Genomic DNA, 16,013 nt, shown 5'->3' with positions numbered 1-16,013 from the left:
GTGGTGACCAGAACTGCACGCAGTACTCCAGGAGCGGCCGCACCAGAGTTATGTACAGCTGCAGCATGACCTCGTGGCTCCGAAACTCAATCCCCCTACTGATAAAGGCTAGCACACCATATGCCTTCTTAACAGCCCTATTAACCTGGGTGGCAACTTTCAGGGATTTATGTACCTGGATGCCGAGATCTCTCTGTTCATCTCCACTACCAAGAATCTTGCCATTAGCCCAGTACTCTGCATACCTGTTACTCCTTCCAAAGTGAACCACCTCACACTTTTCCGCATTAAACTCCATCTGCCACCTCTCAGCCCAGCTCTGCAGCTTATCTATGTCCCTCTGTAACCTATAACATTCTTCAGCACTATCCACAACTCCACCGACCTTTGTGTCATCTGGAAATTTACTAACCCATCCTTCTACATTATCTTCCAGGTCATTTATAAAAATGACAAACAGCAGTGGCCCCAAAACAGATCCTTGCAGTACACCACTAGTTACTGAACTCCAGCATGAACATTTGCCGTCAACCACCACCCTCTGTCTTCTTTCAGCTAGGCAATTACTGATCCAAACCGCTAAATCACCTTCAATCCCATACTTCCGTATTTTCTGCAATAGCCTACCGTGGGGAACCTTATCAAATGCCTTACTGAAATCCATATACACCACATCAACCGCTTTACCCTCATCCACCTGTTTGGTCACCTTCTCAAAAAACTCGATAAGGTTTGTGAGGGATGACCTACCCTTCACAAAACCGTGTTGACTCTCCCTAATCAACTTGTTCTTTTCAAGATGATTATAAACCCTGGGCGCAATTCTCCGCACTCACGACGGTGCGGAGAATAGCGGGGTTCGTAAAATTTTACGGCCACACTAGTCTGACGCCCTCCCACTATACTCCCCCCCCCAACGCCCGACTCCCGATACGAATCGCTGCCGCCGTATTTTTACGGCGGCAGTCTTCCAATCCGCGCATGCGCGGCTGACGTCATGTGACGCGTCAGCCGGTGCAAACTCTGGCAAGCGGGCTTAACGAAATTCGTTAAGCCCGCGATGCCAGAGTTTACGGCGGCGGCATGCTAGCCCCGACCGGGGAAAAGAATCGGTTCCCGGTCGGGGAGGGGGAGGCCGGATTTGACGCCAGCCTTACGATTTCTCCCTGTCTGGGAGAATCGCGCCCTATATCTCTTATAACCTTTTCCAACATTTTACCCACAACCGAAGTAAGGCTCACAGGTCTATAATTACCAGGGTTGTCTCTACTCCCCTTCTTGAACAAGGGGACAACATTTGCTATCCTCCAGTCTTCCGGCACTATTAATGTCGACAAAGACGACATAAAGATCAAGGACAAAGGCTCTGCAATCTCCTCCCTGGCTTCCCAGAGAATCCTAGGATAAATCCCATCTGGCCCAGGGAACTTATCTATTTTTACACTTTCAGAAATTGCTAACACCTCCTCCTTGTGAACCTCAATCCCATCTAGCCTGGTCGAATTTACCTGAGTATTCTCCTCGACAAAATTGTCTTTCTCCAGTGTAAACACTGACGAAAAATATCCATTTAACGCTTCCCCTATCTCCTCTGATTCCACACACAACTTTCGACTACTATCCTTGATTGGCCCTAATCTTACTCTAGTCATTCTTTTGTTCCTGATATATCGATAGAAAGTCTTAGGGTTTTCCTTGATCCTGTCCGCCAACGACTTTTCGTGTCCTCTCCTTGCTCTTCTTAACTCTCCCTTTAGGTCCTTCCTGGCTAACTTGTAACTCTCAAGTGCCCTAACTGAGCCTTCATGTCTCATCCTAACATAAGCCTTATTCTTCCTCTTGACAAGTGCTTCAACTTCCTTAGTAAACCACGGTTCCCTTGCTCAACAACTTCCTCCCTGCCTGTCAGGTACATACTTATCAAGGATACGCAGTAGCTGTTCCTTGAAAAAGCTCCACATTTCGATTGTACCCATCCCCTGTAGTTTCCTTCCCCATCCTATACATCCTAAATCTTGCCGAATAGCATCATAATTGCCTTTCCCCCAGCTATAATTCTTGCCTTGCGGTATATACCTATCCCTGCCCATCGCTAAAGTAAACATAACCGAATTGTGATCACTATCACCAAAGTGCTCACCTACATCTAAATCTAACACCTGGCCGGGTTCATTACCCAGTACCAAATCCAATGTGGCATCGCCCCCTGTTGGCCTGTCTACATACTGTGTCAGAAAACCCTCCTGCACACACTGCACAAAAACTGACCCATCAAAAGTACTCGAACTATACTATTTCCAGTCAATATTTGGAAAGTTAAAGTCCCCCATAACAACTACCCTGTTACTCTCGCTCCTGTCGAGAATCATCTTTGCAATCCTTTCCTCTACATCTCTGGAACTATTCGGAGGTCTATAGACAACTCCCAACAGGGTGACCTCTCCTCTCCTGTTCCTAACCTCGGCCCATACTACCTCAGTAGACGAGTCCTCAAATGTCCTTTCTACCGCCGTAATACTTTCCTCGATTAACAATGCCACACCCCCCCTCTTTTACGATCTTCTCTGTTCTGACAGAAACATCTAAATCCTGGAACCTGCAACAACCATTCCTGTCCCTGCTCTACCCATGTCTCCGAAATCGCCACAACATCGAGATCCCAGGTACCAACCCATGCTGCAAGCTCACCCACCTTGTTCCGGATGCTCCTGGCGTTGAAGTAGACACACTTCAAACCAGCATCTTGCTTGCTGGTGCCCTCTTTCGAACTTTAAACCCTATCCCTGACCTCAACACTCTCAACATCCTGTACACTGGGACTACAATTTAGGTTCCCATCCCCCTGCTGAATTAGTTTAAACCCCCCCGAAGAGCACTAGCAAATCTCCCCCCCAGGATATTGGTACCCCTCTGGTTCAGGTGAATACAATCCTGTTTGTAGACGTCCTACCTACCCCAGAATGAGCCCCAATTATTCAGGAAACCAAAACCCTCCCTCCTGCACCATCCCTGAGGCCACGTGTTCAACTCCTCTCTCTCCATATTTCTCACTTCGCTAGCACGTTGCACAGGTAACAACCCAGAGATAACAACTCTGTTTGTTCTAGCTCTCAGCTTCCACCCTAGCTCCCTGAATTTCTGTCTCAAATCCCCATCTCTCTTCCTACCTATGTCGTTGGTACCTGTGTAGACCATATGTGGGCCTAGTTCGGTTGCTCTTTCAGAGGGTCGGTGCAGACACGCTGGGCCAAATAGCCACCTTCTACACTGTCGGAATTCTATGGTTTTATAGTTTTATCTGGCTGAAGGTGCTGTATGGCACAGGAATATTGGACACAAGCAGGCTAGCCAATGAAGCCAATAGATACACTTTGCTTCAGCAGAAGCAGAGAATCCAGGGGAACATACTAATCCCACACCCCATCCTGAAGGACATTGCGATCTGCTGCACATCACAATATACAGCATGTGCTTTCCATGTCACTTTGTCCTCTTTTCAATATTTGAAGATAATTGGTAAGGGGGTAGAAAAGACAAATGGAGATTTTTATATACTAAAGACTTACATGTACGCTGGGAGGCTGTGACGCCGTCACTTTCCTTCTTGTCTGGGTAGATGGCAGTAAGGGAAACATCATACAAGGTGTCAGGATCCAGGTTATCTAAAACATGGCTTGTCTCATTGCCATTTATAATCATCTGGAAGAATAGGCAGAAAGTGAAGGTCAAGATACATTCAGTGCATGAAACCAATTTGTTTTCTGCAAACTGATTTCCTTAATTAAATGGGGATGGTTGAATTTAATATCACCCAGGGACCCACAAGGACCTTAAAATCCTTTTCCAACCCTTGGCTGCATGGTCATGTGGAGTATTTCTGCAGAAAATTAAATTGAAGGAATAAACTAATTTGGACTGTTTTGTTCATTGCGCAAATGCTCTTCTTTGAGTGGGCAACTGGGCCCAACATCTCAATACTAAAGAGCATATGGTCCGTGCGGAAAGCAGTTTTCTGATCACCTTCTAGTACAGTAATGCCATTCAGAAAGAATGTGCTGATGTTTCTGCAGGTTATGGTTCAAAGAGCTCATCCCACCCAATTGAGTTTTGGCCAATCTCCAAATTTTCCAGTCCTGCCCGTGTCTTTGGCTGTCCCTGTTGGGAATGGAAAATACCTGCTGTTTTCAGTGAGATCATGCCCCCACGGCCAACAGAGAATGCAACTCATTAGCAAATGTGGAAAGGATTACAAGGACACAATGAAACATTGTTCCTGGAAAGGAGGAACATTTTCATACATATACAGATCTGGCTGACAGCGGTTTTGCTTCACACTCGCATGTTGCAAGGCAAATTTAAAAATCAGCTGGAGCTACACAGAAGCAGAAAGTATGGATTTCATCACCTCTTTTTTGTCCCCTCCCCCAGACGGAACCCAGCTGATTCTGTACTGGTCCGCCTCCTCCGATCCATGATCCCAGTCCATCCGGAAACTGTTCCCCGTGATGTCCGAGAAGCGTAGGTTTGATGGTGGTTGGACAACCGCTGTGTGAGAAGAATGAGATCATAAATGTACACATGTAGCAGAAAGATAACAGAACCTGACTGAGTAGAAATGAGTAGAGGCCATCTGAACAATGATTTGAGATACTGGTAATGATCGCCAACAACTTGCATTGATAATCGTGCCTTTAATGCAGTAAAACGTCCCGAAGCACTTCAGAACATAGAACATAGAACAGGACAGGCACTTCGGCCCTCCATGTTGTGCCAACCTGTGAAACCACTATCAAGCCCATCTACACTATCCCATTATCATCCATATGTTTATCCAATGACCATTTAAATGCCCTTAATATTGGCGCATCCACTCCTGTTGCAGGCAGGGCATTCCGCCCCCTTACTATTCTCTGAGCAAAGAAGCTACCTCTGACGTCTGTCCTCCATCTATCTCCACTCAATTTAAAGCTATGTCTCCATGTGCTAATCATTATAATCCGAGGAAAAAGGCTCTCACTGTCCACCATATCTAATCCTCTGCTTATCTTGTATGCCTCAATTAAGTCAGCTCTCAGCCTTCTTCTCTCCAACGAAAACAGCCCCAAGTCCCTCAGCCTTCCCTCGTCAGATCTTCCCTGAGACCAGGCAACATCCTGGTAAATCTCCTCTGCACCCTTTCCAATGCTTCCATATCTTTCCAATTATGCAGCGACCAGAACTGCAAGCACTGCTCCAAATGCAGACGCACCAGGGTTATATACAGCTACAACATGACCTCATGGCTCCAAAACTCAATCTCCCTATCAATATAAGCTAACATACCAAATTCTTAATAGCACTACCTACCTGAGTGGCAACTTTCAGTGATCAATGTGCATGGACACCGAGATCTCTCCGCTCATCCACACTACCAAGAATCTTACCATTAGCCCAGTACTCTGTCTTATGAATCACCTCACAGTTTTCTGCATTAAAGTCCATTTGCGACCTGTCAGCCCAGCTCTGCAGCTTATCTATGTCCACCTGTAACTTGCAACATCCTTCCGCACTGTCCACAACTCCAGCGAGTTGAGTGCCATCTGCAGATTTACTCACCCATCCTTCGACGCCCTCCTCCAGGCCATTTATAAAAATGACAAACAGCAGTGGCCCCAAAACAGTTCTTTGTGGTACACCACTAGTACCTGAACTCGGGCTGAACATTTTCTATCAACTTTGTCTTCTTCCAGCGAGCCAATTTCTGATCCAAACTGCTGAATCACCCTGAATCCCATGTCTCCATATCTTCTAAAATACCCTACCATGGAGAAGCTTATCAAACGCTTTACAGAAATCCATGTACACCAATGAACTGCTTTACCCTCGACCACCTGTTTGCCACCTTCTCAAAGAACTCAACGAGGTTTGTGAGGCACGACCTAACCTTCACAAAACCGTGTTGACAATCGCTAATCAAATTGTTCCTTTCCAGATGATTATAAATCCTATCTCTTCTGAATCTTTCCAAGACATTGCCCACAACAGAGGTAAGGCTCACTGGTCTATAGTTACCTGGGTTGTCTCTATTCCCCTTCTTGAACAAGGGGACAACATTTGTTGTCCTCCAACCTACTGGCACTATTCCTGTAGGCAAACATAACATAAAGATCAAAGCCAAAGGCTCAGCAATCTCTTCCCTGAATTCACAGAGAATTCTAGGATAAATCCCATCAAGCTCAGGGGACTTATCTCTTTTCATACTTTCCAGAATTGCTACCACCTCCTCCTTATGAACCTCAAGCCCTTTAAGTCTAGTAGCCTGTACCACATTATTCTCCTAAACAACATCGTCTTTTTCCTGTGTGAATACTAATGAAAAATATTCATTCAGCACCTCTCCTATCTCCTTGGACTCCACGCACAACTTTCCTTGATAGGCCCACCTCTTACCCTAGTCATTCTTTTATTCCTGACATACCTATAGAAAGCTTTAGGGTTATCCTTGATCCTACCTGCCAAAGATTTCTCATGTCCCCTCCTGGCTCTTCGTAGCTGTCTCTTTAGATCCTTCTTAGCTAACTTGTAACTCTCGAGCGCCCTAACTGAACCTTCACGTCTCATCTTTACATAAGCCTCCTTCTTCCTCTTGACAAGTGATTTAACTACTTGAGTTCCCTAGCAGTTCCCTAGCTTGACCACTTCCTCCCTGCCTGATAGGCACATAAGAACATAAGAACTAGGAGCAGGAGTAGGCCTCATGGCCCCTCAAGCCTGCCCCACCAGCATGTTTTAATATTTTATCATTTAATTAATAATCCGGTTTGCTCTGATTCCTACCAAAGTGGATAACCTCATATTTGTCAACATGGTATTCCACCTGCCAGACCCTAGTCCATTCACTTAACCTATCCAAATCCCTCTGCAGATTTCCAGTATCCCCTGCACTTTTTGCTGTACCACTCATCTTAGTGTTGTCTGCAAACTTGGACATATTGCCCTTCGTCCCCAACTCCAAATCATTGAAGCAAATTGTGAACAATTGCGGGCACAGCACTGATCCCTGAGAGAAACCACAAGCTACTGATTGCCAACCAGAGAAGCACCCATTAATCCCCACTCCATGCTTTCTATTAATTAACCAATCCTCTATCCATGCGACTACTTTACATTTAATGCATGCATCTTCATCGTATGCTGCAAACATTTGTGTGGCACCTTGCCAATTTTTTCTTAAAATCCAGATATACCACATCCATTAGCTCCCCATTATCTACCATTTTGGAAGGTCCTCAAAAAATTACACTCAATTAGCAAGGCACAACCTGCCCTTTATGAACCTATGCTGCGTCTGCCCAATGGGACAATTTCCATCCAGACGTCTCGCTATTTCTTCAATAATGATAGATTCCAGCATCTTCCCTACTACCGAAGTTAAGCTAACTGGCTTATAATTACCCGCTCTCTGCCAATCTCCTTTTTGAAATAGTGGTGTCACGTTTGCTAATTTCCAATCCGCTGGGACCATCCCAGAGTCTAGTGAATTTTGGTAAATTATCACTAGTGCATTTGCACTTTCCCTCGCCATCTCTTTTCGCACTCTGTGATTCATGCCATCAGGGCCAGGAGATTTGTCCACCTTTAGCCCTATGGGCTTGCCCACCACTATCTCCTTCGTGATAACAATCATCTCAATGACCTCACCTGTCAAAGCCTCATTTCGATCAGTCACTGGCATGTTGTGTCTTCCACTGTGAAGACAGACCCAATAAACCTGTTCAGTTCCTCAGCCATTTCCTCAACTCCCATTATTAAATCACCCTTCTCATCCTCTGCAGGACAGATATTTACCAGAAAAGCCCCTAGTCGCTACATTCCGGCGCCTGTTCACTCTCATAATTTTATTGATAGATTTTGTAGTAGCTTTCTGTTGCCCCCCTAAAGATTTCCCAGTCCTCTAGTCTCCCACTAATCTTTGCCACTTTGTATGCTTTTTCCTTCAATTTGATACTCTCCCATATTTCCTTCGATATCCACGGTCGATTTTCCCCCTTTCTGCCGTCCTTCCTTTTTGTTGGTATGTACTGTGAAAAATCGCTTGCAAGGTTCTCCACTGTTCCTCAACTGTTTCACCATAAAGTCTTTGCTCCCAGTCTACCTTAGCTAGCTCTTTTCTCACCTCATTGTAATCTGCTTTGTTTGAGCACAAAACACTACTGTTTGATTTCACCTTCTCACCCTCCATCAGTATTTTAAATTGCACCATACTGTTATCGCTCCTTCCGAGATTATCACGAACTATGAGATCATTAGTCAATCCTGTCTCATGATACAGGACCAGATCTAGGGCCACTTGTTCCCTTGAAGGTTCTGTTACATACACTTCTCGGAAACTATCACGGATATATTCTATAAACTCCTCCTCCAGGCTGCCTTGACCGACCTGGTTAAACCAATCAACATGTAGATTAAAATCCCCAATGATAACGACGGTACCATTTCTACATGCATCAGTTATTTCTTTGTTTATTGCCTGCCCCACCATATTGTTACTATTTGGTGGCCTATAGACTACTCCTATCAGTGCCTTTTTTACCTTACTATTCCTAATTTCCACCCAAATGGATTCAACCTTGTCCTCCATTGCACCGATGTCATCCCTTCCTCATGCCCGGATGTCCTTAAATAACAGAGCTACACCACCCTTACCATCCACTCAGTCCTTCCGATTAGTTTGATATTTATCAAGGACTACTATAAAAGTCCCGACGGTCTTGCTCACCCCCTCCGAGTCCCCAGCTAAGTTCCCATCCCCATCAACCACTTTCCCTATTTCCATCGCTGCCTCACTTTGTCTGAGCTGCTGTGCAATCAACCTACTGGCCTTTTCCCCATGCTCATACACCGCTCCCTTCACCTTCCTGAGTTCCTCCACTGCCTTTCCTGTAGTTAACAAACTAAATTCTGCCTGCAGCCTCCGGCGTTCCCTCAACAGCCCTGGCTCTGGAGCCTTCACATACTTCCTATCCACTCGTAGGCTCTCTCTTACCAGTCGGTCAATCTCTACCCTGTCCGTCCTGTCCCTGTGAGCCCAGATCGAGATCAGCTCCCCTCTCAGAACCGCCTCCAGCGCTTCCCAGACCACCGCTGCTAAGACCTCCCCCATATCGTTTACCTGCAGGTAGTTCAGCATCCACTTCCTCAATCTCTCGCAGACCACTTCGTCCGCCAACAGCCCCTGGAGTGTGATTAACACGCCTCCGTTTAAAGGCCGTGTGCTTAACACTACTATGGCTCTGTATGTGTAATTATGCTCGGAGTCGCCAGGTGCCGTATTGAGACACCGTCACAAGTATATCAAGGTCAGGTTCAAAGTAATAAATCCGTACACCGATCAGTAAGTCCAAACGATTGGTGTTTATTATAACAAATATAATAAATACACATGCATACACCAAAGAGACTAACTTACTTCTAATACTAAACAACTAAATACTAATCTAGACAGGAACAGGCAAGATCAGGGAACAAGGCCTTCGTCCCGTTCTTGGTCTGCAACTTTCTGATTGGCAAAGTTGTCAAGATCTAGCAAGGTCTGGATCACGTAGCGATCGTTTTGTTCGCACTTACAGTTCGATGGCTGATGGCTCAACGGCCGGTGATGAAACTGGAGTCAGGATGCGATGTAACAAGTCTGAGCCGGAGTCTGGAAGCAACAGCAGATCTGGGCCGGAGCAAAACAGACCGAACCATGTGTGGGACCTACTCTTATAGGTCCTAGAAGTCCGTGCCCCTTGGGGCGGGTTCTTTCACCTGCCAGGTATCGATTAGGTCTCTCCCACTCGATATCTTTCAAACTCCCCAATCTGAGGGTCGTTCCTCGATGGGTGGGGCGGTCCCTACGGCTCTTTGTGTTGGTTGCTGTGGCGCCATTCTGTCTGGGCGTCTATGGAAAAGTATCCATTGATACTTAAATGTTTCTATTGTCCGGGGTCTGGATCTGGATCACCTCATTACTATGCAGATCTGTTTCCCATTTGCACCTTTGGCTGAAACTCTGCACCTGGCCAGAAACTGGTTTCTGTACATGCAGAATGCAAAACAGCCTTCTTCAAGCTGCTTGTTCTCACTATGACTGTTTTTCCCTGCAGTCTTAGCAGTTCTCCATTTTGTAGCCCAGTGTCCATCTTAGATGGCTACACCCCACATCCAATCTCCACTGTGGGCGCTGCTTACTCTCCATATTGACCTGCAGGTCCACCCAGTGCGGAGCATGGTCCAATATCGTAATTGTCGAATAGCCCGTATCCACCACCCTCACCAACAGGGCCCTGCCCACAACAAAGAAATCTATCCGGGATACACCTTGTGAACGTGGGAGAAGAAAGAAAATTCCCTGGCTCTCACTGCCTAAATCTCCACGGATCCACCCCACCCCCTCCCATCTGCTCCATGAACCATTTCAGCTCCTTTGCCATTGCTGGCACCTTGCCCGTTCTCGAACATGACCGGTCCAGGCCTTGATCAACAAGCATGTTGAAATCCCCACCCATAATCAGCCTGTGCGATCATCCCAGGTTGAGGGTCCCACTGAACTTTGGGAAAGGTTGACAGGGTTTATTGCTGCTGTTGCACGGTATGAAAATTCAACAAAACATTTTCCCCCCACAAAAGACAAGGTAAAAGTTATGTAAAAACAAAAATTGCTGAAAATGCTCAGGTGGTCTGGCAACACCTGAAGAGGAGAAAAAAAAGTCAACAGGTTTTAATCAGATGGGAGGTGATTAAAAAAGTGGGAAGGTCTGTCACAGGGTGGAAGGCAGGAGAAATTAAATGACAAAAGAGTTGTCCATGTGGGGAATGGGACAAGATGTGTCCAGAGGAGGCGTGAATCACAGAATAATGAGCAGCTGCTGTCTCAAAGCAGAAACAAGAGAAAAAAGGGTTAAAATCAAAAGTTGCAAACGGAAAATAACCAAAATGGGGCCTGGATAATGATGTAAAATTGTTGAACACGGTGTTGAGTCCAGGATGCTATAAAGCACCTCATGGAAAGTTGAGGTGGTGTTTTTCCAACTCTATTGGAATAATGCTGCTGATCAAGGACAGAGAGATCAGCAAGACAGCAAGGCTAAATAAAGGAGATGCAAGCTGAAATGTTGTATACTGACATAAAGCGGCTTCACTTGTCGGGGTAATGGATTGGGGGTGGGGGAAAGGGATTGAAGTATGTTGGTGCAATGGGTCACTAAATTCAACAGTAGAAACAGATCAAAAAATGTGTTTCACTGGATAATGAAGTTTGAGGAATATTGCGAGTCAATAAGGTAATATTCCATAATATATGTGCAGGTTTACTGCGGTTGATTATCTTTTCCATGTCACCTTACTTACTTCGTAAAAATTTTTTAGTGCACCCACTTACTGTTTTCTTTTCAATTCAGGGGGATTTAGCGTGGCCAATCCACCTAACGTGCACATCATTGGGTTGGGGGGGTGAAACCCACGCAGACATGGGGAGAATGTGCAAACTCCACACGCACAGCAACCCAACGGATTCGAACCCGGCTTCTCATGGAACATGGAACATAGAACAGTGCAGCAGAGAACAGGGGCTTCGGCCCTCGATGTTGTGCCGAGCATTGTCCGAACGCAAGATTAAGCGATCCCACTCCATGTCATTCTGGTGTGCTCCATTTTCCTATCCAATAACTACTTGAAAGTTCCTAAAGTGTCTGACTCCACTATCACAGCAGGCAGTCCATTCCACACCCTAACCACTCTCTGAGTAAAGAACCTACCTCGGACATCCCTCCTATATCTCCCACCCTGAATCTTATCGTTATGCCCCCTTGTTACAGCTACATCCACCCAAGGTAATAGTCTCTAACCCCCTCATCATTTTCTCAACCTCTTATGTCACCTCTCATCCTCCTCCGCTACAAAGAGAAAAGCTGTAACTCCCTCAACCTTTCCTCATAAGACCTATCCTGCAATCCAGGCAGCATCCTGGTAAATCTCCTTTGCACCCTTTCCAATGCTTCCACATCCTTCCTGTAATGAAGTCACCAGAACTGCACTTGATGCTCCGAATGTGGTCTCAGCAGGGTGAGAAATAGTTGCAGCAGAACCCCGCGGCTCTTGAACTCAAGCCCTCGTTAATAAACGCTAACACACTATAAGACTTCTTCACAGCTCTATCCACTTGAGTGGCAACCTTCAGAGATATGTTTGCTAGAGCTGTTGGGGAGGGTTTAAACTAATGTGGCAGGGGGATGGGAACCGATGCAGGTAGTTGGAAGGTAGTAAAACAGGGACAGAAGCAAAAGGAAGTAAGGGGGAAAGTGCAACACAGAGAAGACATAGTCAAAAATCAAAAAGGGCGACAGTACAAGGTACAGTGACTGAGGGGAGCTCAGTGAATAGGCCCAGTAATACTAAAAGGAGTAAAACTGAAGATGTTAAGATTCAAAACAGAGGTAAAAAAAACCAACATAAGTGTACTTTACCTGAATGCTCGTAGTATTCGGAATAAAGTAAATGAGTTGATGGCGCAAATCATCGTGAATGTCTATGATTTAGTGGCCATTACTGAAATATGGTTAAAGGATGGTCACGACTGGGAGTTAAATATCCGAGGGTATCAAACTATTCGGAAGTACAGAGTGGATGGTAAGGGAGGTGGTGTAGCTCTGTTATGCAAGGATGACATCCGGGCAATAGTTAGGGATGATATCGGTGCTATGGAGGATAAGGTTGAATCCATTTGGGTGGGAATCAGGAATAGTAAGGCGAAAAAGTCACTGACAGGAGTAGTCTATCGGCCACCAAATAGTAACGTTATGGTGGGGCAGGCAATAAACAAAGAGATAACTAGAACATAGAACATAGAACAGTACAGCACAGAACAGGCCCTTCGGCCCTCGATGTTGTGCCGAGCAATGATCACCCTACTTAAACCCACGTAACCCGTATCCCAACAATCCCCCCATTAACCTTACACTACGGGCAATTTAGCATGGCCAATCCACCTAACCCGCACATCTTTGGACTGTGGGAGGAAACCGGAGCACCCGGAGGAAACCCACGCACACACAGGGAGGACGTGCAGACTCCACACAGACAGTGACCCAGCCGGGAATCGAACCTGGGACCCTGGAGCTGTGAAGCATTGATGCTAACCACCATGCTACCGTGAGGCCCCTGATGCATGTAGAAATGATACAGCAGCAATCATGGGGGATTTTCATCTACATGTCGATTGGTTTAACCAGGTCGGTCAAGGCAACCTTGAGGAGGAGTTTATAGAATGTATCCGTGATAGTTTCCTCGAACAGTATGTAATGGAACCTGCGAGGGAATAAGCGGTCCTAGATCTTGTCCTGTGTAATGAGACAGGATTGATTCATCATCTCATAGTTAGGGATCCTCTCGGAAGGAGCGATCACAATATGGTGGAATTTAAAATACAGATGGAGGGTGAGAAGGTAAAATCAAATACTAGTGTTTTGTGTTTAAACAAAGGCAATTACAATGGGATGAGAGAAGAACTAGCTAAGGTAGACTGGGAGCAAAGACTTTATGGTGGAACAGTTGAGGAACAGTGGAGAACCTTAACATAGAACATAGAACAGTACAGCACAGAACAGGCCCTTCGGCCCTCAATGTTGTGCCGAGCCATGATCACCCTACTCAACCCACGTATCCACCCTATACCCGTAACCCAACAACCCCCCTAACCTTACTTTTTTTTGTTAGGACACTACGGGCAATTTAGCATGGCCAATCCACCTAACCCGCACATCTTTGGACTGTGGGAGGAAACCGGAGCACCCGGAGGAAACCCACGCACACAGGGGGAGGACGTGCAGACTCCACACAGACAGTGACCCAGCCGGGAATCGAACCTGGAACCCTGGAGCTGTGAAGTATTTATGCTAACCACCATGCTACCCTGCTGCCCCAAACCTTCCAAGCGATTTTTCACAGTGCTCAGCAAAGGTTTATACCAACAAAAAGGAAGGACGGAAGAAAGAGGGAAAATCGACCGTGGATATCTAAGGAAATAAGGGAGAGTATCAAATTGAAGGAAAGAGCATACAAAGTGGAAAAGATTGGTGGGAGACTAGAGGACTGGGAAATATTTAAGGGGCATCAGAAAGCTACTAAAAAAGCTATAAAGAAGAGTAAGATAGAGTGTGAGAGTAAACTTGCTCAGAATATAAAAACAGACAGCAAAAGGTTTTTCAAATATATAAAGCAAAAAAGAGTGGCTAAGGTAAATATTGGTCCTTTAGAGGATGAGAAGGGAGTTTTAATCCTGGGAGATGAGGAAATGGCTGAGGAACTGAACAGATTTTTTGGGTCGGTCTTCACAGTGGAAGACACAAATAACATGCCAGTGACTGATAGAAATGAGGTTATGACAGGTGATGACCTTGAGAGGATTGTTATCACTAAGGAGGTAGTGATGGGCAAGCTAATGGGGCTAAAGTTAGACAAGTCTCCTGGCCCTGAGGGAATGCATCCCAGAGTGCTAAAAGTGATGGCTAGTGAAATTGCAGATGCATTTGATGATTTACCAAAATTCACTAGACTCTGGGGTGGTCCCGGTGGATTGGAAATTAGCAAACGTGACACCACTGTTTAAAAAAGGAGGTAGGCAGAGAGCAGGAAATTATAGGCCAGTGAGCTTACCGTCGGTAGTAGGGAAGGTGCTGGAATCTATCATCAAGGAAGAAATAGCGAGGCATCAGGATAGAAATTGTCCCATTGGGCAGACGCAGCATGGGTTCATAAAGGGCAGGTCGTGCCAAACTAATTTAGTGGAATTTTTTGAGGACCTTACCAGTGCAGTAGAGAACGGGGAGCCAATGGATGTGGTATATCTGGATTTCCAGAAAGCTTTTGACAAGGTGCCACACAAAAGGCTGCTGCAGAAGATAAAGATGCATGGCATTAAGGGTAAAGTAGTAGCATAGATAGAGGATTGGATAATTAATAGAAAGCAAAGAGTGGGGATTAACGGGTGCTTCTCTGGTTGGCGATCAGTAGCCAGTGGTGTCCCTCAGGGATCCGTGTTGGGCCCACAATTGTTCACAATCTACATAGATGATTTAGAGTTGGGGACCAAGGGCAATGTGTCCAAGTTTGCAGATGACACTAAGATGAGTGTAAAGCAAAAAGTGCAGAGGACACTGGAAGTCTGCAGAAGGATTTGGATAGGTTAAGTGAATGGGCTAGGATCTGGCAAATGGAATACAATGTTGACAAATGTGAGGTTATCCATTTTGGTAGGAATAACAGCAAACGGGATTATTATTTAAACAATAAAACATTAAAGCATGCTGCTGTGCAGAGAGACCTGGGTGTGTTAGTGCATGAGTCACAGAAAGTTGGTTTACAAGTGCAACAGGTGATTAAGAAGGCAAATGGAATTTTGTCCTTCATTGCTAGAGGGATGGAGTTTAAGACTAGGGAGGTTATGCTGCAATTGTATAAGGTGTTAGTGAGGCCACACCTGGAGTAGTGTGTTCAGTTTTGGTCTCCTTACTTGAGAAAGGACGTACTGGCGCTGGAGGGTGTGCAGAGGAGATTCACAAGGTTAATCCCAGAGCTCAATGGGTTGGATTACGAGGTGAAGTTGAGTAGATTGGGACTGTACTCGTTGGAATTTAGAAGGATGAGGGGGATCTCATAGAAACATTTAAAATTATGAAGGGAATAGATAGGTTAGATGCGGGCAGGTTGTTTCCACCGGCTGGTGAAAGCAGAACTAGGGGACATAGCCTCAAAATAAGGGGAAGTAGATTTAGGACTGAGTTTAGGAGGAACTTCTTCACCCAAAGGGTTGTGAATCTATGGAATTCCTTGCCCAGTGAAGCAGTTGAGGCTCCTTCATTAAATGTTTTTAAGGTAAAGATAGATAGTTTTTTGAAGAAAAAAGGGATAAGGGTTATGGTGTTCGGGCTGGATAGTGGAGCTGAGTCCACAAAAGATCAGCCATGATCTCATTGAATGGCGGAGCAGGCTCGAAG

The 16,013-nt window shown here is 45.6% G+C and overlaps 1 protein-coding gene across 1 annotated transcript in view; it reads right to left on the bottom strand.

The window, feature by feature from the left end:
* LOC119963598 (tenascin-X-like) overlaps positions 1 to 16,013 on the bottom strand; it is a 621,159-nt gene that overhangs the window by 83,850 nt on the left and 521,296 nt on the right. The window contains exons 91-92 of the mRNA XM_038792929.1: positions 4,406 to 4,545; positions 3,567 to 3,699 (exon numbers count right to left, since the gene is read on the bottom strand). Coding sequence (XP_038648857.1) covers positions 3,567 to 3,699; positions 4,406 to 4,545 — 273 coding nt within the window. The remainder of the gene's footprint in view (positions 1 to 3,566; positions 3,700 to 4,405; positions 4,546 to 16,013) is intronic.

The sequence above is a fragment of the Scyliorhinus canicula genome, chromosome 3, assembly GCF_902713615.1.
Source record: "Scyliorhinus canicula chromosome 3, sScyCan1.1, whole genome shotgun sequence".
Lineage (NCBI taxonomy): Eukaryota > Metazoa > Chordata > Chondrichthyes > Carcharhiniformes > Scyliorhinidae > Scyliorhinus > Scyliorhinus canicula.
This window is presented reverse-complemented; position numbering and strand designations above follow the sequence as displayed.